At 40.6% G+C, this 23,633-nt stretch overlaps 3 protein-coding genes across 6 annotated transcripts in view; all 3 read right to left on the bottom strand.

Annotated features, from left to right (window-relative positions):
• Positions 1-1,902: 1,902 nt before the first annotated feature.
• On the bottom strand, positions 1,903-5,834 carry LOC123519510 (protein O-linked-mannose beta-1,2-N-acetylglucosaminyltransferase 1-like). The gene is made up of 3 exons (XM_045280868.1): positions 4,839-5,834; positions 4,613-4,685; positions 1,903-4,247 (listed from the first exon to the last, which is right to left on the bottom strand). Coding segments are annotated over exons 1-3 (2,223 nt in total). The 5' UTR covers positions 4,840-5,834; the 3' UTR covers positions 1,903-2,098.
• A 4-nt stretch (positions 5,835-5,838) lies between these two features.
• LOC123519511 (60S ribosomal protein L9-like) lies at positions 5,839-10,160 on the bottom strand. 2 transcript variants are annotated; one of them, XM_045280869.1, is made up of 5 exons: positions 10,101-10,160; positions 8,959-9,104; positions 8,648-8,770; positions 7,055-7,268; positions 5,839-5,957 (listed from the first exon to the last, which is right to left on the bottom strand). In XM_045280869.1, the coding sequence occupies exons 2-5, from the start codon at positions 9,094-9,096 to the stop codon at positions 5,854-5,856; spliced, it is 579 nt and encodes a 192-aa protein (XP_045136804.1). In that variant the 5' UTR covers positions 9,097-9,104; positions 10,101-10,160; the 3' UTR covers positions 5,839-5,853. The 2 variants fall into 2 exon arrangements, with proteins under 2 accessions (XP_045136804.1, XP_045136805.1); XM_045280870.1 differs by lacking the exon at positions 10,101-10,160 and adding an exon at positions 9,920-10,077.
• A 3,019-nt stretch (positions 10,161-13,179) lies between these two features.
• Positions 13,180-23,633, bottom strand: part of LOC123519378 (tether containing UBX domain for GLUT4-like) — a 31,333-nt gene continuing 20,879 nt past the window's right edge. For all 3 annotated transcript variants that reach the window (XM_045280649.1, XM_045280650.1, XM_045280652.1), the window contains exons 9-11: positions 16,910-17,133; positions 16,309-16,483; positions 13,180-16,111 (exon numbers count right to left, since the gene is read on the bottom strand). In XM_045280649.1, coding sequence (XP_045136584.1) covers positions 15,922-16,111; positions 16,309-16,483; positions 16,910-17,133 — 589 coding nt within the window. In that variant the 3' untranslated portion in view covers positions 13,180-15,921. The remainder of the gene's footprint in view (positions 16,112-16,308; positions 16,484-16,909; positions 17,134-23,633) is intronic.

The following is a 23,633-nucleotide window of genomic DNA, read 5'->3' on the forward strand; positions in this document are numbered from 1 at the left end:
CATCATGTAACTCCTTGCTGACCCCTCTCACCCATCACCCCTCAACACCGCCCCGACCCCTGTCCTGCCTTGCTGCCCTGTCCTGCTCTGCTGCCCTGCCCTGCCCTGCCCTGCCCTGCCCTGCCCTGCCCTGCCCTGCCTCTCCCATCCACCCAAGCCGGACCCACGGCACTCCCTCTGCTCTTCATTAAGAACGGTGCTCACTCACCAATTTATCACTTCACTTTGTATCTCCTTTCACTGCACGGAGAGGCAGACGTATCCAAGCACGCCCAAAACATACCGCACCCGTACCTACATGTTATACATCATGCACATACCTGTGTGTGTGTGTGTGTGTACACACACACACACACACACACACACACACACACACACACACACATATATATATATATATATATATATATATATATATATATATATATATATATATATATATATATATATATATATATATATATATATATATATATATAAAATAATCACAGTAGTAATGATGAAAATGCTGATGACGATGATGATAATAATAGTGATAATAGTAATAATAATAATAATAATAATAATAATAATAATAATAATAATAATAATAATAATAATAATAATAATAATAATAATAATAATAGAAATAGCAATAATAATAATGATAATAATAATAGTAATGATGATGATAATAATAATAATAATAATAATAATAATAATAATAATAATAATAATAATAATAAAGTAATAGTAGTAGTAATAATAATAATAACAACAATAACAACAACAACAGCAACAACAAAGAACAACAACAAGAACAAAAAATAGGAGGTATAAAATAGACATTTTTCAAAGAATCTCTCTCTCTCTCTCTCTCTCTCTCTCTCTCTCTCTCTCTCTCTCTCTCTCTCAGTACACGTACAGTACTGCTACTTACCAAACACACACACACACACACACACACACACACACACACAGAGGTACGTGCTGGATAATGGGGACCTTCACCAGTGCTCATCTTTCCTGTGGTTTGCGTCTCTCGTCACTTGTATCGCGTGACACCTGCCATGCCCTGCACGTGTCACTGGAGCCACGGGGTCTTGATGCACCTACAGCAATGCAATGATAATGTCACTTACTTGTTTTTTGAGGCGAAACAAGATGGTAATAGGCGAGTTCCTGGCCGCTGGCACACACTCGTGAATTGTCAGCCAAACTGCCTCGGATCTTCGAAACGGCGAGGCTCCGACTCTGATGAGTCTCAGCCGCGGCCATCTCAAGGAAACAACCAACAACCGCGCAATTCAATGTTTAAATTCTTGCCATCAAAGCTAACAATACTTGTGGTACTTTTTCCATGAATAACGTCCAGCTTGACAGATTATAGGAAAGAAACATCAATCAATAGACACAATAAACAAGTAAAGATTATAAAAAAGAATATATATATATATATATATGTGTGTGTGTGTGTGTGTGTAATTCACTGTTTGATCTGCTGCAGTCTCTGACGAGACAGCCAGACGTTACCCTACGGAACGAGCTCAGAGCTCATTATTTCCGATCTTGGGATAGGTCTGAGACCAGGCACACACCACACACCGGGACAACAAGGTCACAACTCCTCGATTTACATCCCGTACCTACTCACTGCTAGGTGAACAGGGGCTACACGTGAAAGGAGACACACCCAAATATCTCCACCTGGCCGGGGAATCGAACCCCGGTCATCTGGCTTGTGAAGCCAGCGCTCTAACCACTGAGCTACCGAGCCGTGTGTGTGTGTGTGTGTGTGTGTGTGTGTGTATCAAGTGGGTCGGACATAATTATAGCCATTCTTGGCCTATCTGTGGAATATTGCTGAAAACACCATACTTTGTCATTTTTTATTAATACTTATTGACAGAGATAGCACAGGAATATATGGAAAAAACATGAAGATCTGTTGGTTTAAGCAGAAAGTATCTGATGAACCACACACAATGAAGTAGTGATAATAATAATAATAATAATAATAATAATAATAATAATAATAATAATAATAATAACAATGATAATATTAATAATAATAATAATAATAGTAACAAAGGAAAAGCTGATAGTTTCTTCATTACTTTCAGGTACTTGTGGGTGTTGTACTGTTAAATTCGCTATTTTCTACATACATGTCAGTCTTATTATTGTGAGGAGGACTGACAGGCTCGGTGGTTCCTTCCAAGACAGCAGCAGGCAATGACTCCAGCAGCGGCGAGGAACGTGTTGGTGTCGAGCTGAGTGCTGAGAGGTCGCCAGCGGAGTCTGATGGTGTCGTAATAGCTGTCAAGTCATTAGCATAGGGGCTCGGTGTCGTTACAGTGGAGACTGTGTTATTGGGGGCATCCATTGGTGTAGCGTCCGATGTTCCGTCACTGGGAGGGATGTCTGTTGCCGCTAAGCTGGGCCCTGGTTTATCGTCCTTGGGCAGGGAGGCCGAGAGGAAGAGGTGCGAGAGGGCGGCGTCCATGGTCCTGGCGGTGAGGTTCGGACGAGGCCTCAAGGACGAAAAGTACTGGTCGTGCTCTTCCAGCTGCCTGTCCGTGACGGGACGCCACGTGGGCACGGCAGGGGGCCTCAGAGTGTGATAGGGGGAGGCCGGCACCCCAACCAGCCACATTGAGCCGCCCCAGGCCTGTGGCAGCTCCACAGTTCCGCGGTGCATGGCCTGGGTGGAGTAAGGCCAGGCGCCCACACACTCCCCCAGCATGGCCCACTCAAGTGAGTTCTTCAGATTATCCATGAAGAAGAAAAACACCAAGTCTGTTGGTGGGCCATCATCAGGGGCACGGAGGAAACCCGGGGCGCAGGGGTTCCTGGTGACGGGCACCGCCACCCGCAAGCGTGCCCACATCTGGCTGTCGTACTGCTGCTGGGTGAGGGTTTCGGGTGGGGGCAAGACAGCTGGGGAGCCATCGTGCAGCGGAAGCCCCAGAAAGTAAAAGTGATGGATCTCTGGCTCCGTGTTGACGCCCACGCCGTAGTGGCGGGAGCGAGCCAGCATGGGGAACACACACTCCCGCCCTCGCCCGACTGTCTTCATCAGGAAGGTGTCATACAGAAGTGTCTGGGCTGCGTCCGGCCACGTCCCCACCACTGACCGTGCCTCTGCTGCCAGCAATAGATAGCCCCAGCCAGGCTGACGCCCCGCGCGTATCACTCGGCGAGGATCGCGGTACTGGGCGGGATGTGGGGAGCCAGATCCAGTCACACACCACAAGGAGGAGTCTAGGGTTAGGGCTGGGGCCAGGTGCAGCAGCAGTGACAGCCAATCTGGAGACACTTCCACGTCCTCGTCCAGGAAGGCCAAATAAAGAACATCAGGGAAAGTGACCACCCCTACGCGCCACGCCTCGCGATAAAACTTAAACAAACGATGATTGATCGACGGCACTTCCAAAGGCACGTCCACCACGCTGTGTCTGAGATGTAGCAACTCCAGGAACGTGAGCACCTCGGGGGTTGGCAATCCACTGAACACCACAATGACATGATGCGGGGCGAGGCCACGGTTGTGCAGGAGTTTGACGAGGGTGTGGGCAAGGTACTGGAACCTCCCACCGGCACACACCACCACTCCTACCTTTCCTTTCCCCTCCTCTTTCTGACCATCTTCCACCAATGACAGCGTCATGACTAGAGGAGCCACAGGATCACACAATGGCCCCAAGGCTGCTTGAGAGTCACAGACACGTTCCTGCGAGACAGGGACGAGGCCACCAGGTAACACTGGCAGGATGGGGGCGGCGGGCAGCAGGAAGTGGGCGTGGAGGCTGGTGTTAGAGGGCCGATGGTAAGGACTCATAGTCTCTAATAGGGTACGCCCGCCCACAATAAACGCCCACGCCAGAAGAGCGCTTGGCGGGGCGTGGCGAGCCAACAGAGAACCTAAATCAGTGAGGGCCGGAATTGCGTCCCCCAACCCGTATGTTCCCGACCCCCGCACTACTAGCACCACCACTCGCCCTGCCCGCAGCCTCCCCACCCACCACACCAGGTCAAGGGCGTGGCTGTAGATGTGCCACGTGCGGAATGTCTTCCTCAGCAGGACAACACCCGTGGTCTCGTGCAGGACGGTCATCACCAGGCCATCCTGCTCTCCGGGATGAAATACCGGCACTTTCTTAAACGAACTGAAGTCACTCCAGCCCCGCCAGTCGCACTCCTCCTGCAGGCACGACACACCCACAGACGCGCCATCCTCGGCCGAGACTACGTCCCCGGAGAACACCCTAGAATAGGCAGAGGCATCACACCAGTTGTCCTGCACCATACCCATCCCCTGTCCTGTCCTGCACCACACATCGTCTTATCCTCCAACACAACCTCCACTCCATCCTGCCCTGCACCACACACCCAGTCCTGAACCACACCTCCTGTCCTGCACCACACAACCCTCACCCCGTCCTATCCTGCACCACGCTACCCCCATCCTGTCATGTCCTGCAGCACGCCACTCCCACCTGCACCCCACACCCCGTCTTGTCCGGCACCACACAACCCCCACCCCTTCCTGTCCCGCACCTCGCTACCTCCACCCCGTCCTGTCCTGCACTACACACAACCCACACTCCTTCCTGTCATGCCCCACACTCACCTGGCCTGCACTGCGCCCCAGCACAACAGTCGCCACACCAAGCAGGCCACTACAGGTCGCCATCCTAGTAGCACTGGAAGAGGTGGTAGACAAAGAAGTCCGGTCAGCGCTTAGCATCTCACAAAGGTATTGACTTCGTTATGGTGGTGATTGGGTGTATTTTTCCACCAGTGGAGTCATCGAGGTATGTAGTGATGAATGTAAACACTGTAGCCAATGTACTCACTGGGAACAACTGAGGAACCACTGCCTGGATGTCCAGCACTCCACAAAACACGGCCGCTACCTCACGATTAGTCTTCTTTCCGTGACCAATGTTTCGTTTAGCTGCATGACTGATGCCACGTGCAGACTTCTCAGCCTCTTGCAGCTTTCCTCGCTATACTGTAGTACCCGGGTGTAGTTAGTGTCCCGCATTTGCTTCCCTTTGCAGTAACAGGAGCACTACGGTACTGTTCACCTTCTACCAAACGAGTTTAGGGAATGAAGTGTTTGGGATCGTGTGACGTAGGAGGAAAAGTTAACCAGTATTATTTTGAAGCTCATTTTTCCTCGTCACTTGTCTCCCCACAGCCTTCCTATACAGTTATGAAGCCATTAAGTAAGCGATAAGTATAGAGCGTTTTTAACGGCAAAATATTAGTTCTTCGTTTCTCTCTCAAATATTGTACCATTTATCTTTGTGATGGACACTTTTCCTGTACACTTTCTCCAACGAGGAACAAAAGTTATGGCGAGTCCATCATTTAACGGATTGCAGTTTATCTTTTATTTCATTTACTTTTGCCTTTTTTTTACCTTTTTATGCGTCACCTGTTTAGTGCTTTTCTTTCACTATTTCATTTTCAATCAATTAGTCACTCAAACACCTGCAATTAATTTTTAAATCTACCTCCTGGATACTTTAACTCAATTGATGCTTAGCTGTTGTCAGGCTAGTGGTTGGAAGGGGAAGATAGCGCAACCCTGGTAAAATATATATTGAACTGAGACGGTAAGGCATTAATGTGCAAAGGAGTCACGGCATTAAGTTGACGTGACCCCTCACTCTGCTTGGTCAAAACTGTAATAGCTACAGACATACACTAACCTTATTTTATTGGTATTCCCTCTTAAAAAATTCATGTATAATAAAGCTTTCACTTGCAATTTCATGAAGCTTGAAAAAAACAAACAAATTAAAACAAATAAATCACAAAAAAGGGAGGTGAAATAACAAACATGGCTACAGCAGGTATCCTTTACTCTTCTTCAACTACATTGCCCTTCTCAGACACATACACACCATCCAAGAATTTACGGATATCCTTCCTCTTGACAGTCGTACTCTGCTGGATGCGTGCAGCTAGAAAAAAAGAAAACCAATTAACATACATACATACAAATCAAATATGCTTGGAAGTCTTCATCTTAATAGTTCTAGCTTTTTTATACAAAGCCACTTTATACCTATTCTCAAATACTCATCTTTTAGAAATAATTATTCTACTAGCATCTGATAAAAGGCTTTTAAATACTATTCTAGGTTAAGATCTTCATAGAAAATCAGGTAATTAAACCTTTGCTTCATCCTATCAATATAAAAGGTAGTGATACCTGGTCCCCTCATTTTATCCCTTTGCATGTTTCTTAGGGTGCACAAGAAATACTCTGGCAATACAGTACAGTAAAGCAATCCCTCCAATATCAAGATGTTCAATAACACAACTCTCAATAAGTAGAGCTGTTCATGTGACATCATTGCTGTATCTACAATCCAACACATCTATTCTTACTATAAATATGGAAATATGCTGTATATAGAGGGAGTAACTTTCAGTGAGTCTTACTTCTCATATTTGCTAATGTTAATCTATGCATCTATACAACTGACACTCTTCCCTGTTCACACTGACACTTGATGGTGTTGCCTCTAGCACATACTTGATGTCATGGCAGTGCCCTGGCTTCTCCAAGGCTTGCTCATCTTCTCATGACAGGAACAATCTTCCTTGATGTATTACCACCAGAGGTTAACAATTTTGACATTTGTTTCCTTAAGAAACTTCACCCAACATATAGAAAATGTACAAATCAGCTTGAAGAAAATGCCAATATGTGTTTTGTAGATGTAGCAAAGCTAGGAGAAATATTCTCCATAAACAAGCATTTGTGAGTTATGTCATAGAAGACATCTTAAAATTGAATGTATACATGCTTATTGTGCAATACCATTTTCCGTACCTACATCCAGTAACTGACAAGAACTGAATGGACAAGCAACATCCAACCAAATGCAACTTACGGACAATTAGGATAGATAATGGAAGGATTACTGTAACATTCTGGTAACCTCACAAGGAGACCCACGGAATGGAAATACAAGCCTATCCAAAAGAACTTAATTCATGCAGCTAACATTATATTAATAAGAAGAGAATTACAAAAGACTGCACAACTTACACGTCTGAGACACAGCCTCCACATCATTGCCCTCAATGACAAACTCGTCCTTCATCTTGGAGGAAGCAGCGATGGTGACACCAGAAGCCATCTCAACCTTGCGGATGTACTTCTCACCGAGGAAGTTACGGATCTCCACGGTCTTGTTGTTATTGGAGATGACACAGTTGATGGGGAAATGAGCATACACAGCACGCATCTTGTACCTGAAGCCCTGCAATAACAATGGGATGTGAATGGTGGCTGACGTCATACACTTAATATATTGCACCTCTTGCTAACCTTCCAAGGAATAATGCATCTTCCTTTGACGTACTTTTACACAAATATCCCTTACATACATTGGGCACTATCACACAAGCATTTTTCTTTGTTAAAATATTCTGATTTTGTTTTTGGATAAAATTTATGAGCTTCTATTCATTCCATCATCTCTTTCCATTTATGTCAGTTATAGTACATGACTATCACCACCAGGATAATCATCAACTTCCAGAGAAGCAAAAGTCATGTTTATAGTTCAGAGACCTTTGTTTAACTTTTCTAGAACTATCTGACACATCTTTCCTTAATCACTAACCACTCTCAGACATTTTCTTGTTCAACTGTTATCTCTAAACAATACAGACTATAAATTCTAAAATCCTTTCTCTTAAAGGCACTTAATAAATTTCATACACTGAGCTCAGTGTTGTGAATGGCTGCATTTCACAGGAAAAAGGTTACACCAAATTTTCTTCAGAGACACAATGGACCACACTCAATGGTCATATCTCAGAGGAAGCTGTGACTGACACAACACAAAGACACCACTGTCTCTTGGGTCAGGGAGATGACATGTGCCTCAGGAAGGTTTAATTTGCTACATACCATAATAAAAAGACCCATCCATGCATCTTATGTAGCTAATTTGATACATCTATAATTGGCAAGATTATAATCTATGGGCTAGACAAGAAGTTATGTGACTATTTGCTTGAGTTAGATCCATATTTATTGTAAGCTGAGAGGAAAGGTACTACTGTGATGGTATTTTAACTAACTGTATAGAAGGCAATGGGATACGCCTGGCACCATGAACTCCGCACCATCAGGCCTCTCAGTGTTAATCAATATGCACATTTCCCATTCCTTTTGCAAACTGATGTGGTGCCCCCATTACTATTCCCTTCCCTACATCTCACCAAGAAACCAACAGCACCATTCTATGGAGTACATTCTTACTGTGGCTCTTACAGTTAGTGTTATGTATTGATTATTCACTTAAGCACTAAAGCAATGCATTGCTACCATGGATCATTTACATATATAAAAAAATCTTACAACAGAAACAAATACATCCACGTATCAATATACCAGGCTGACATCCCTAACAAAGGCAGTTAGCCAGAACAACTCATCTAAATGTTTACACTTACAGTCAACAGGATTCCCTCACATCTTTGCCTCTCAGACTACAAAACAAGGGATTTATCCTTACTGCTCAGTGGTGCTCAGGGCTCAAAAAGTTGACTATTAACATATTCCATCTTATCTCTCCTGCCCATGCTGCCACTACCACCATCACCACCAAGCACCAGCATGAATACTTACCACAGTCACACCAGTCACCATGTTGGAGATATGGGAGCACACAGTGCGGACAGCTGCCACCTCCTTGCGGTTGCCGAACCATTTGTTGACGGTGACAATGGTGCCCTTCTTCACCTTCTTGGTCTGAACAGGTAATAGAACAGCAAGATAATTAATCTCTTGTACAACAAAACTTTTTTTTTTCATTTTATCATAATTCCACAACTCATTCACATATAAACAGCCAACTCAAAAAACTAATGGGAAAAATCCTTCACTATATAAAAAGACCAGGCAGATTAATAGATTCAGAGAGAGAGAGAGACACTCACCTTCATGTCGAGCTTCATGTCCTTGAAGGAGCGTCGGAGGGTGCCCCTGGGGCCCTTAACAATGACCACCCGCTTGGCCACCTTGACCGACACATTCTTAGGAATGGTGATGGACTGGGAGGTGATGATGGTCTTCATGGTGCAACCTGAGGCACAAACCATTGCAAATATGAGCTGGCTGACATGATGGCTGCATTAAGGGATCACCTAGAGAGTGAAGTGCACACTATTGCTGGTAAGTATTCACCAAACATCCTAACAATTTCAAAAAACACACTTATTTTGACGTTTTCACTAACTTCATCTTTTACATTTCAAGATTATTTTTTTCATTTGTTCAGACATGTTGGAAAAATAACAAGAAATATCAACCATTTACTTTCCCTTTACAACAAAAATATTGAATTGGCCACAAAAGTCTAGTCTGGCCTGACTGCACCGTGCCTCCACCCCACACCCCACACCTGCTGCTGCACCAAACTGTCGCCAACCATCCCCTAATAACCAAACAAGTCATAAATAATACTGCAGTCAACTAAACACCACACACGAGGACACTCCACCATGAAATGAGTAAGGTTTGACGTACAGAATGCGGCTCACCTACACAACACCAGCCACCTCACCACCACCACCACCACTCTCTACAGTAACGTGACGCCACCACTTGGAAGGCCATCACCGCTAACTCTGCGTGGTGTGTGGTGCCCTGCCCTGCTAAGCCTCCCCCCGCGCCTCCGAGGCACCACATGCCTCGCCCTCCGGTAGGTGCAGTGCAGGGGAGGCCAGACCCTATCTCGCCTACCCTGCACCTCCCGTCCATTGCAGGCTGCAGCACTACACACGCACCACACAACACTTGCAACAGTATTACCTTCACAGTATACCGACTCAAAATAGTGCGAGATAAAGTTTCCACCGGACAAATATGTTACACCCAGGGCCTGTGGGGTTTGTTTACCTCCTGGTAGTCACTTTTATCAAGCAAGTCTTATTCCTTCTGTACGTCTGGGCGTCTCCTGTGTAGGTATTTAACGTAGTTCACTGACTGTATTGTTGGTTGCAGGCATCCAGTATAAGCTCCACACTCGGATGACCCAAATATTTACAGATAATACACGCCGCCTCTCACGGCCACTCACCGCTCTGTAGCAGCGCCTGGGGAAAGAATCTGGTAGAGATGTTCTTCTAAAATATAGTTTTATATATTTTGTTATCCAACTTTGGTATAATATTTATTAAATATATTATTATTATCATTTTTATACTTATTTTATAAAAACTAACGCCTATAACTATTTTTCATTTTTTATTTATACCAGATGCTACTGCTCATTTCTTCCCGTAACTTGTTTCGCTTTTTCTCTCTTCTCTCATTCCAATGGTGCTTATTTTTATTTACTTTTTTTTTCAAATAGTCTGCTGTTGCTACTGTTTCTTTTTTTAACTGTACACCAAGAACATTTTCATACATTATGGTACACAATTAATTTCGATTCTTTCCAAGACAAACCTAAAACCGTGCTACCTACGCGGTACTATATACCCATAATGGCTATATAATCCTGTACTTGTACTGCTGGATATGTTATCATAGGATATGTAAACCGAAATAATGAAACTAAATGTATGTTATGGTAAATAAATAAAGATGTCGATGCGATTCCACGATAACGATATGCGAGTTTCCACGATAGCGAAACAAGTTTTCACGATAACGATGAGAGTTTCAACGATATCAATACGAGTTTCCACGATAACGATACGAGTTTCCATGATAAGCGATTCCGCGATAACAATACGAGTTTCCACGATAATGATGCGATTTCACGATAACAAAACGAGTTTCCACGAAAATTATACGAGTTTCCATTAATGATGCGATTCGATCCGCGATAACGATACGAGTTTCCACGATAACGATGCGATTCCGCGAAAACGTGAACGATTTAATTCAGTTGCCACAATAACGAAATGAAATTCCACGATAACGAAATGAGTTTCCACGCTAACAATACGAGTTTCCACGATAACGATATGTGACTTCAGTTTCCACGATAATGATATACGAGTTTCCCCATTAACGATTCCATTCCATGATAACAATTACATAGCGAATTTCCGCGATAATTAACGATGCAGGTATACATTGATCCTACCTATGTACAGGATTGAAGTCTACCTAGTTACACTGCAGGATGAACCCTTCTTCCCCAAGGCTCCACCCCAGCAGTCCTGTGGGTGTGAGGACATACAGTGACGATACAACCTTGCAATGCCTCACATATTGATATTGCCATGAGCAATGACTTGCCACACACCATACCCTAGCCACTGTCATGAAGTGAGCCCTCTCATCCCTAAAGGCCCCTCGTACTGCCCCTGTCTGGTGCATGGTGCACGGCATGCCCTCGTTCATGGCAAATTGTTCAGCCCGGCCTGTGCCATCATAATCAAGGGACCTGTACATACCCTTCACCAGACTCTATGGAAGAAGTGCTCATATCTCCCCATTAGGATTACTTCCCTTCTGTGCCAGGCACCATCTGGTGAATGGCATACATTGATCACTTGCTTATGGTGACCATGCATTTGCCTAGTGTGAGGCGCTGCAAGTGGACAACTACTAGTGAAGCTTGAGTCAGCAAAGGAAAAGAAAGACCTACTGCCAGTTCCCTGCATTGAGCCCCAGGCCAGACCCAACAGCCACCTCCCTCCCATGCGGTGCTTAAGGTCATCATGACCTTCAATGAATATTGACCAAGTTTTCTTACTACTGTATTGTACATCTAAATTTTGATCTGAATATAGAATTGTCAAAGGCAGATGAAAATGGCTTTGGTTTGAAAGTTTGCAGGAGTCAACTAATCAATGAACTACCGTTAAATGCATTTGGCACCTTTATCAGCCATCTGTGGTCTCGTTATAAAGCCCCTTAACTAACATCTGAACGCCTCTAGATATCATGCCAATAAGCAGATAAAATCACAGAAGGGAACACAGGTCACCTATCTAGACTTCCTACTTGTATGCAGGAATGGATTGATTGATTGACTGATATATTCACTGTTGCATTAACAAGGAAGTACAACAAAGAAGGAGGATGGGCCTTGCAACCCACCCCCTGGGCACAGACTTAAGGGTAGTATATGACAAGTATAAAGAGAGAGATTGGTGCTGTACTGTAGGTTTTCCATTTTCTTTTTTTGTTTTTGTGTCACTCTACTTCTTTCCAGGCTTCCAGTACTACTTTTTCTACCAACACTTTTTTTCCATATAGCTTCTCCAGTCAATTTGTTACTCGTTTCTTCAATACTTTATAAACTCACAGAGTACACACCATCTGTTCCTCTGGCTTTTCCTCTTCCACACCTTTCTTTCTTTTATTTTGAGTCATCTTGTTTTTATTACTGTAGATCATTATGTCTTCTTTTACCACTCAGTCTGTTTTCTTCACCATCACTATCTTACAATATACTTTTTTAGTTTCAGATTGCATCTCTTCATTGTTCTTTAATTCTCTTCCGTTTACACTGAGTATCACATCATCATTTGGTATTGGATTCCTAGATTTCCTTCCAGTCTCCTCCATCCTTCCTCTTCTTTTTCTCCATGGCGTATTGTTAAGTTTCTTGGCCTGTTTCTCTATCCATTTTGTTATTTTTCTGTTGATTGATATTTGTGTCTCCTGTCTTATTTTTGTTCAATGCACTTTGTCATTAGTTTTTTTCTTTCTTTGCTAATATCCTCATCTCAATGTTCTTTAGATTATATTATCTTTCCTTCTGTTTTACACTACTTTCTTTACCTCCTCATCCCACCAACCTTTAAGTTTCAAATGGACATGCCTTAATTTTCTTTATTCTTATATTTTATCTGCTTCTTGTTTGGGGATTCCTTTCATATTCATCTGCTCATCTTAATTCTCTTTCTTTAAAGAGCCTTCCATTAACTTTTATTTCATACTTCTCTCACTTTCCATTTTTCAGTCCATCTTGCTTTTTTTTTTTCCTTTTCTTTTGTTTTCTGCATGTCACTCCTATCACTATGTGGTCAGAAATTATGAATCCTCATTTCTCTACTTTGTCATTCAAGGATATGGAGGTGCAGGAGCTGCCACTGTAAACATGTGGAAGGTAGTAAACACAAGCAAATGCATGACTACAATCATATTAAATGCTGAATTAAGCAAAGCAGATAGGAATGTTAAAAAAAATCAACTTGACTTAACATTACCTTTATTGGTCAGATAACAAAATACATAATCTAAATATGTAACTGTGAAGTATTAGATACCCACATCTGACTGTATGTATGGAACAGGAGGAAAATGACAATTTGATATCCACTCACTAACTGGCCCACTCCCATTGCAAGCCTCATATAGGAGCCTGTGCAGCCTCCCAGCCATCTATCCATCTACCTACCTGCCTACCTATATATCTACTTGTATTATCATACCCAATGGAAACTAAGCATGTTATAGTATACATGTGTTTTTGAAAGAGAGAGAGAGAGAGAGAGAGAGAGAGAGAGAGAGAGAGAGAGAGAGAGAGAGAGAGAGAGAGAGAGAGAGAGAGAGAGAGAGAGAGAGAGAGAGAGAGAGAGAGAGAGAGAGAGAGAGAGAGAGAGAGATTTATGTCCTACTCTTAGAAAGCTCATCCAACAGTTCTCTTCCAGATACCTAATAATTTATTGTGATATTTGACACTACAAAAGAAAGGAATGCCAGTTGAAGGGTAGGACAACTAACTTGTAAGCAATGTATACATGAGATAAAAAGTAAGCACCTAGTATGTATATCATTACTAGTAGTAGTAATGGTGGTGGTGGTGCCCAGCCACAGTAGATGCACAAGTGGAGGGGATGAGTGAGCAGTCATGCACAAGATCTCACATCCTTAAGGGTGTTGCACAACTGGAGCATGTACTGCAACACTGCAACCACTGAAGTACTAAAAACAGTAAAAAATAGCTTTGAAAACATTGTTGAAACCAATATCAAAGATCAATGAATCATGTTTCAATGATAACCTCACATTCCACCAGTGTTGGCCAAGGTACTTCTGGTGCCTCTCATAACACCATCCCAAGGACCAAAGATGAACTACCAGGTCCATACACTATATTATTCTTGTAAAGTAAGTAAAAGCATTTAGAGTAGTAATAGTATATTGAGCTGTTGTTGTAGTTAAAGCATACATATGGCTTCCATATGTCACCTTTGGGATACAATGATGCATAAAATTATCAAGCTTGTACCTGTCTTGAGTCTCCACACCTAAGTCACACTGCTTCTCACTTGTCAAGCAGTCAAATGTTCATAATCTAATAGATTAAACAAATTGATCACCTCTTCAATAAATCTTTATAAACAATTCAGATTTTACTTCTTGTAAAGTGAATAAGCATAAACAATTCACAAGTAAAATTAAATCTTTGTGAAGTTGATGAAAAACTTTAGAAACATGAATTGTGTCAAATATGGACAGGCTGTAGAATGCACACCATAATACAGCATGTAAGTACATATTTTGTTCAATATAATTAAACATTTCTTATCAGCAAAGCATATAATTTGTTTCAAACTAAAATAAAAATTTCTACACGGAAATAATTACAACATTAAAGTAATTCCAAAATTATGAAGACATGCATTTACATGTAAAATATTAAAGATGAAACTTCTACTTATTTGAGTCAGCTTGTAGCATTAAGCTTACATTTAGATCATAGATATTGTCTTCATAGGAGGAGCATGTTTAGCCTCAACAGGATCCAAGGTACATGTTAATTTGTGAGGCTCAAAGAGTTCTAATTAACTCATCAATAAAATGCAAAGATCCAGATACACACAATGTGTCCTAGGATAAAGACATCCCTGATTATATTCACAACATTTTCTATACTTATAAGCCACTAGTATACCTACAATGCATTAATTCTCTGAACCCCATGTGATGATAATCAAGACAAAACTGGCATCTGGTATCATGCAGTTTGTTGGTACACTACTGTTCCCTTCCTCCCAGACAGCCCTGTTCTCTGTGTTCTGTGTCAGTCAGCCCAAGTATGGCAGCACCCAGGTATTTGTGTGTTGCCTCAAAGGATGTGTACACAGATTAAAGAGCAAGTAACTAATGATAACAGTATGGTGGTGACAATGATAACACGGTGTTTGTATGGCAATGATAAAAGTGGCGACCCTTGAGTGTGGTCATCTTGTTATATAAAATGCACAGAACTTTACCACTCTTCTACTACAGCCACTACAACACCATTTGCTGAAAAATCTTCCTTGACTAACATTTAATTAGTAAACAGTATAATCAAAGGGTGAGCATTTCATTACAAAACTACAGAACGTAGACACTGCCATAATATTCACAAACCCTTTGTCTCAATGAGTAAAGCTTAATAACATCATTGAGGGATTTTTCTTAGCTTATGGTCACTGCATTGCATTGACATAACTGAAACAGGAAGATGGCACTTAGGGATCTCTCAACACAAGTTTGCAAGTGTTGTCAAATGTCTTCATCCAAAATTTGTGGTACAAATAGATAGGCATTCTATATTTAAGTATAAAATCTCTCCAAAATAATATCTAAACTCACATAAGCGATGACTATTATAATTACTGCACTGACTCATTTCTCAGAGTACTTATAAATGTAGTGAATGACTGAGCTGGAAAGAGAGGAGGAGGTAGACAGCTGCATCTTTTCACCTGTGAGGCTTTGTCAGAACAACTCACATGTAGTTTGTAGTGTCTTGTGAAATAATAAGCTCCAACTCCATAACTTCATGGGATTGCCATGTCTTTTCTCAATAATACTGGCTCACTGTGATATGCTACATGTATGTTTTGCGTATAAAATTCTCTCCCTTGATGACAGAAAATAAAACTATACATTTGTTTTCCTATTCATATAACACAAGTACTTTATATTACTATTATGTATCACTTTCCAACTTTAAACCATTTAGGAACCTTAGGCACTGTTCCCGTCATCCTGCTGTCACTGGCATTGGGCCGAGTGCCCAAGTCCAAGGCTTCCTCCTTCCTCCTGCTGCTACTGCTGCTGCTGGATGGCTCAGATAGAGTGTGGCCCTTGCTGCTAATTCCAAGAGGCCTTGTCTTTGTGGTATTCCTGTAACAGTATAAATATCATCAAAATGTGAAAATAACTGTCATGCTCACATTCTTGATTTATGTATTTGATAATGAAACACTTACATTAGGATTTTTGTCAACATGGGATGGTTGTACAAGAATAATGGTGTTCATAATGAGCAATAACAACAAAATTGTTCATCCTCCCTAAGGCACATCCCGGTGATCACTAACATGGAGTTTAAGCTGCTACATGCCCCACTGTAGGAAGACTTCTTGGCCAGTGTGTCCTCACTCAGGAATGGTGGGTCAGCAGGGAGTCCCTCATAGTACAGACGGGCATTAGGGACACAGTCAGCAGCAACAAGAGTGGTGCTTGGAGACAAGGTCCTATGTGGATGTCGTGTGGCTGTTGGAAAATTAGGTTCATAAATAATCTCAAAGGTGTTCAATACATCACCCTCTAAATTTTGCATTACCTTTATCAACAGACTTTCTTAGCACACACATGTAACACAACATGACATTTTTAAGTTCTATACATCAAGTATATATAATGTATATATAATCATTTCTGTTCTTTAGAACTGAGAAATCTATGGCTGTACATATTTACACCAACAAAAAACATACACAACTGGTAAGGAGAGATAAACATATAATCTTTTATATATAAATTTCTTTTTCCTGCACATATACAGCATCTGCAAAACAAAGTTAAGACAGATTGCTGCCACATACCTTGTACCCAGCAAACCATAAATGATAGGGAAAGAGTAATGGGACAGGAAACCATTAACCGTTAACAAATCCAATTCATATCAACAAGACTCACACAGACTGAAGTCAGCAGTGGGGCAGGCAAGGAATGGCCGCAGGAAGTTGATGACATCAGCCACAAGGTCAGTGGGCTTGAAGGATGCCTGGATGACATGTTCATCTGGGAAGTGTATCCTGAGGTGGGTGATGGGGTAGCGGCTCATGGCTGTTAGCACTTTGGAACTCTCCTCCATTTCCCTCATGCTTTTAGTCAGCAAAGGTGCTTCCTGCAGCTCTATTCTGTGTGAGGATGAATGCTATGGTCAATACTATATACAGTGACCCCACCATAAGTCAGACCAATTGGGGGAACCCAATCCCAGTTATTAAAAAATCTGAGTTACCAAAGGGATTTCTTTTCACATTTTGCATGCTTGTAACGATTAAAAGTTGAAATGGTCTGTAATGCATTGCATAAATAAGTACTCCATATTATATGGTGCATGCACACACACACACACACACACACACACACACACACACACACACACATACGATAAATTTATGGATTTGTATAACTCTGCTGAGAAAAAGTTTGTGCCATATCACAGAAAGAGGACTTTAAATAATAAACAGTGGTTTAATAGAAATTGTGAAGAAGCAAAAAAGAACAAAGAAAAGGCATGGAAGAAACTTAAGAAAAACAGTGATGTATTATCAAGAGAAGTTTACAAAACAGCAAGGAATAGATATGTTGAAGTAAGGAGAACAGCACAGAAGGAATATGAACAGAGGGTGGTGGAAAACTGTGATAGTGACCCAAAAATGTTTTACAAATTCATAAATGGAAAACTAAATAAAAGGGAGGCAATAGAAAAGGTAAAAAACGGGGAAGAAGTATATGAAGATGCTGGAGATATAGCTGAAATTTTGAACGACAACTTTTGCAAAGTGTTTACAAAGGAGGAGCATTTTATGGGAGGAAGGCCTACGGAAATAAAGCAAATGCAGGACATCATGGTTACTAAGGAAGATGTAAGGAAAATTATAAGCAATCTGGATATTAATAAATCAATGGGGCCTGATGGCATATCTGGGAGGTTGCTAAATGAATGTAAGGATCAATTGTTGAACCCCGTATTTGATATTGTGGAAACCTCCATACGAACAGGATTAGTCCCGAAAGAGTGGAAAAGAGCTGACATTGTGCCTATATATAAGAATGGTAGTAGAATGGAACCGCTAAATTATAGACCAGTATCGTTGACTAGTATATTGTGCAAGGTATGTGAAGAAGTAATTAAAGCTAAGTGGAGTGAGTATCTAGAAAGTGAAAACATTCTGAGTGAAAGGCAGTTTGGTTTCAGAAAAGGAAGATCGTGTATCCAATTTATTATGTTTTTATTCAAGAGTGACTGACATACTACAACATAGAGAGGGATGGGTGGATGCTATCTACCTGGACTTGAGAAAGGCCTTTGATAAAGTACCACACAATAGACTGATGTGGAAACTAAAGATGATTGGAGGAGTAAATGATAAACTAGCAAAATGGATGGAAAATTACTTAATGGGAAGAGAAATGAGAACAGTGGTGAGAGGAAGGAAGTCCGAGTGGAAGAAGGTAACCAGTGGAGTTCCACAAGGGTCAGTGCTGGGTCCCATCATGTTTTTGATTTATGTTAATGATATGCCAGTAGGAATTGACAGTTACATGAACATGTTTGCGGACGATACTAAAATTATGAGGAGAGTAAAGAATGTGGAAGATTGTAACAAGTTACAGGAAGATCTTGATAAAATATATGAGTGGAGTAAAGAGTGGCAGATGGAATTTAATATAGACAAGACCCATGTTATGAAAATGGGAAGAAGTAGATACAGACCAAACAGGGATTACAGGCTGGGTGATGAGAAAATTAAAGAGACCAATGAGGAGAAAGACTTAGGAGTAACCGTGCAAAACACTTTGTCACCGGAGAAACACATTAACAAGATTTTTTGGAAAACATACAACATGCTTCAAAATATTGGCCTTGCATTCCACTACCTAGATGAAGGAATGATGAAGAAGATATTATGTACCTTAATAAGACCCCAGTTAGAATATGCAGCATGTGTCTGGTCACCGCATATGAAGAAAAATGTGAAGAAGGTGGAAAGGGTACAGAGGCTAGCAACAAGGATGGTACCAGGACTCAGGGAGTTAGACTATGAGGAAAGACTGAGGAAGCTGGGGCTGACCACATTAGAAGAGAGAAGAACAAGAGGAGACATGATAACTATGTATAAATTGGTGAACAAGATTGACATACTGGACAGAAAGTTGATAAAGGTGACCACAAGTAATCATCTCCGAGGACATGGAAGAAAGCTAATTAAGGACATCTGTCTAAATGACGTGAGAAAATACTCGTACAGTTTCCCGCATCATAGCATTGATAAGTGGAATAAACTGAGCAGTGATGTCGTTGACACGGAGTGTGTCAATCAGATGAAAGAGAGATATGACAGGAATGGACAAGGAAACAGGTCACAGAGAGCTTAGCTCAGGCCCTGTAATACACAAATAGGTAAATACAAATAGGTAAATACACAGCAGACACGTCATACAAGGCAGACATGTAAACACAGCTGCAGCACAGGAAACACTGCCGACTACTAATGTCAGCAGACCTGGTAATGTACTGCAAGGGAAGAGGGGGCGAGGCTAGTCATCCTGTCTTCTAATTTACAATGAATTGCTTGTGTTGAGACTAAAAGTAATAGAAGAGGATGGAAATATAGATGGCGCTGTCATCAACATAAAGACCTAGAAGTGAGACCAAAGTGATAGAAACACCTTTGAGATTACGACAGCTGGGAGGCTGGAGTACTAAAAGGGAATTTTCCAGCTTAAAAAAAAAAAAAAAAAAAAAAAAAAAAAAAAAAAAACTATGCAAAGGACGATAACAGTAGAAAAAGAAATTAGGTGTCTAATTGCTGGGAAATTTGAGAAGCAGGATCAGCTGTTTACAGAAAACAGAGAAATGAAAAAGAAATATGACAAATTAGAGAATACTGTTAAAATGAACAATGACATGAAAATAACTCTGGGTGAAATAAAAAAAAATAAAAAAAAGTAAAACAGTGTTCTTAAGGACAAATGTAAGGACTATGAAGTGGCACTGCATGGGCTAAAGGAAAAGGTAGATACTAATGTGAGGGCAGTAGGAGTGATAAGTGAAACAAAGCTGGAAGAGAAAAAAGGTCTAGAAAAAAGAAGAGGAAGAAAAAGTTAATTTTGCAGAGGTAGTTAAGCAACAAAGATGAGGAAAACAAAGAACACAGTTATACAAGTGATTAAAGAAAAGGAGGAGCTAGTGAGAGAATTGGTTGATAAAAAGAAATACATGGTTATATATGGAATGCAAGACAATATTAACTCAGTGAAATTTACAAGGAAAAAGGAGAAAGAGATGGTTGAGCAAATTATCTGTGGCTCAGGATGAAAAACTGAGTCTAGAAAAATAAATAGAAGAAATATACAGATTTGGTAAATATAGAGTGGATTAAAAGACCACTAAACGTTCAAATGAGATCGCAAGTAGGGATACAAGAAATATTAGCAAGAACTGGAAAGCTGGCTGGAAAGATAGAATATAACAACATTTGGATAAGGAAAGATATAAACCAGGAAAAAAGGGAGAAAGAAAGAGCACTGAGAAGTAAAGTAAAGGAAAAAAATGAGAGAAGGACAGAGAATGAGAAGAAGAAATTCTACTGGACTGCTAGACATGAGGCTGAGGAAATGGTATATTTGTGAGGGGGAAGGAAAACATTAAGAGTCATGTACACAAACATAGATGGGTTATATCAGAAATGCTGTAAGTGAGAAATTACATATTGGAAAAAAGATTGAACATGGTATGTATAACAGAAACAAAGTTAAGTGAGGATATAATGTTTGGAGGAGAGAATAGAAGAGAAAAAGCAGGAGGAGGAATATTTATAATGGTTTGAGAGGACATATATGTGGAAGAAATACAGTACAGATATAACAATTAAGAACAGTGGCAGGGAAAGGAGAAAATTCAAAGTTACATATGTCCCACAAAGACCAATTCATGGAAACTTGAGGTATACAAGGAAATGCAATATGAAGTGTTGAAGTGTTTGGACAATATGCTAAGAACAGATAGAAAAGTACTACGTTTTGGGGATCTAAACTGCAAACATGTTAATTGGGAGGAAATAGAATTAAATAGTTACACTGGAACATTAGGAGAAGTGCTACAACTGGCAATGGTAAACAAAATAGACCAATGGGTAAAGGAATGTACAAAGTATAGAGTGGAAGAAGAACCATCAGTGTTGGATCTCATATTCACAAAGAAAACAGTCTTGTCCAACCATCAAACATAGCCCAATGGGAAAAAATGACCACATAGTCCTAGAAGTTGAACTGGAGGATCAGGAAATTTTGAAATGGAGTGAGGGACACAAACAAGGAAGATTTAATCATGGCAAGACAAATTTTGAAGGATTAAATAAGTATTTTGGTAGTATAAATTGGAAAGAAACAATGCTAGGCAAGACAGTTCAAGAGAAGTATGAAAGCTTCCTAGACAAATACAATGAGGGGTAAGGAAGTATGTTCCTGTATACAGAGCTAAGAAGAGCAAACACACATGGTATAGCTCTACATGCACAAAAGCTAAGAAGAGAAAGAATGTTGTCTGGAAGAAATTAAGAAAGCAGAGAAATTAGTAGAATAGGAAGCAATATAATGACACACAAAACAAATATATTAAAATAAGGAGGGAGGAGGAGAGAAAGTTTGAAAGGGATGTTATAAAAAGATATGAAAAGGAACCCAAGCTATTCTACAAGTATATAAATGGAGAAAATGATAAGCCGAGACACCATCACTAAGTTAACTAAGGGAAACAGGGTATATGAAACAACGGAAGAAATGAGTGAACTGATGAATGAGAGCTTTAGATCAGTATTTAATGTAGAAAGAGATTTTACAGAAGAAAATAAGGTGACACAGGAAGAGTTATGAAACGTTATGGTGCATAAACAGGAAATTAGTAAATTACTAGAAAAGGTAGATGTAAGAAAAGCAATGGGGCCAGATGGAGTTTCAGGATGGTCACTGAAGGAATGTAGAGAACAATTGGTAGACCCAATTTGGGATGTCATCAACAGCTCATTGACAGAAGGGAAAGTACCAAGGGAATGGAAAAGAGCAAATATAGTCCCAATATATAAAGGAGGGAAAACAACCAAACCTTTGAATTACAGACCTGTGTCACTGACTAGTGTTGTGGGAAAGCTCTATGAAATTGTGATTAAAGAAAAATCTGGATTCTATGAAGGATAATGAAATCATAAATAATTCTCAATTTCTATTTAGAAGAGGAAGATCATATGTAACAAATCTACCAAGTAATAGATGAGGTACAAGGAAGAGATGATTGGGTGGACACAGTGTAATTAGATACTAAAAAGGCTTTTGACAGAATACCACATAGAAAATTCCTATGAAAAATACAACATATTGGAGGAGTACAGGGAAGTATCTTAAGCTGAATGAAAGACTACTTAACAGAAAGAGAAATGAGGACAGTGATAAGAGACATGTTTGAGCACAGTAACTAGTGGCATACCACAGGGGTTAGTGCTGGCACCAATAATGTTTCAAATCTATACTAACGATATACAGGACAACCTCCATAGCTACATAAATTTGTTTGCTGATGATGTGAAACTCTTAAGGGTAATAAGGAACAATGAGGATTGTATGGAACTGTAGAGAGATATCAATAAAATCTGGGAATGGAGCCAGAAATAGAAATTATAATTTAATCCCAAAAAATGTCATGAGATGGAAATAGGTAAAAGTAATAAAAGGCCAATGTGGAAGTCAAAATGGGAGAAGAGGTTTTAATGAAAAAGAAGGAAGAGAAAGACCTGGGAGTAATTATACAAGACACCCTGTCCCCAGAAAGGCACATAAATGGGTTATTTGCTTCAACATACAATATTTGGATGGCATTTAACTACATGGACAAGGGTATGATGAAAAGATCATAACCACAATGATAAGATCTAGACTTGAATATACAGCAGTGGTGCAAAACAACATCAGGAAACTAGAAAGAATCCAAAGGATAGCCACAAAAATGGTGCCGGAAATAAAGAACCTTCCCTATGAAGATAGACTAAAGGAAATGGAACTACCAACTTTGAAGGATAAACAGGAGAGAGGAGATCTAATAACGATGTACAAGTTAGTGAACAGTATGGAAAAGATAGATAGACAAGACCTGGTATCACTGATTGAAGATGGAGATAGACGGACAAGAGGACACTCAAAGTAGATCAGGAAAAATCAATGTTTGAGAAACATTAAAAAAATTAGTTTTCCACATACGACAGTGGACATTTGAAACAGCCTGAATGATGAGATTGCAAGAGCAGAAAATGTGCACAAATTTAAGGAAAATTTGGATAAAATTAGATATGGGGACAGTCACTGTAAGTCCCACTCAAACCCTGTAATATACAACACAGTAAATACAACTAGGTAAATACACACACACACACACACACACACACACACACACACACACACACACACACACACACACACACACACACACACACATACACACACACACACACATACCTGCATTAGAAACATACCTCTTATGCAAGTGGTAGACACTGCCTCACAATTAAGTCAGCTGTGTAAACACTGATTTTACGTCTCTAACAGCTCAGACAACTCCTCAAATTAAACAATGATGTAA

Source organism: Portunus trituberculatus, chromosome 45, assembly GCF_017591435.1.
Source record: "Portunus trituberculatus isolate SZX2019 chromosome 45, ASM1759143v1, whole genome shotgun sequence".
NCBI lineage: Eukaryota > Metazoa > Arthropoda > Malacostraca > Decapoda > Portunidae > Portunus > Portunus trituberculatus.

What these genes read in the sequence shown, in the direction of transcription:
- LOC123519510 (XM_045280868.1), bottom strand. An exon ending in TGGGGCGCAGTGCAGGCCAG is followed by an intron (nt 4,248 to 4,612) that starts GTGAGTGTGGGG and finishes TGCCTATTCTAG; the next exon opens with GGTGTTCTCCGGGGACGTAG.
- LOC123519511 (XM_045280869.1), bottom strand. Translation starts at nt 9,096, where the DNA reads ATGAAGACCATCATCACCTCCCAGTCCATCACCATTCCTAAGAATGTG. An exon ending in ACATGAAGCTCGACATGAAG is followed by an intron (nt 8,771 to 8,958) that starts GTGAGTGTCTCT and finishes TTACCTGTTCAG; the next exon opens with ACCAAGAAGGTGAAGAAGGG. An exon ending in GGAGGCTGTGTCTCAGACGT is followed by an intron (nt 5,958 to 7,054) that starts GTAAGTTGTGCA and finishes CTTTTTTTCTAG; the next exon opens with CTGCACGCATCCAGCAGAGT.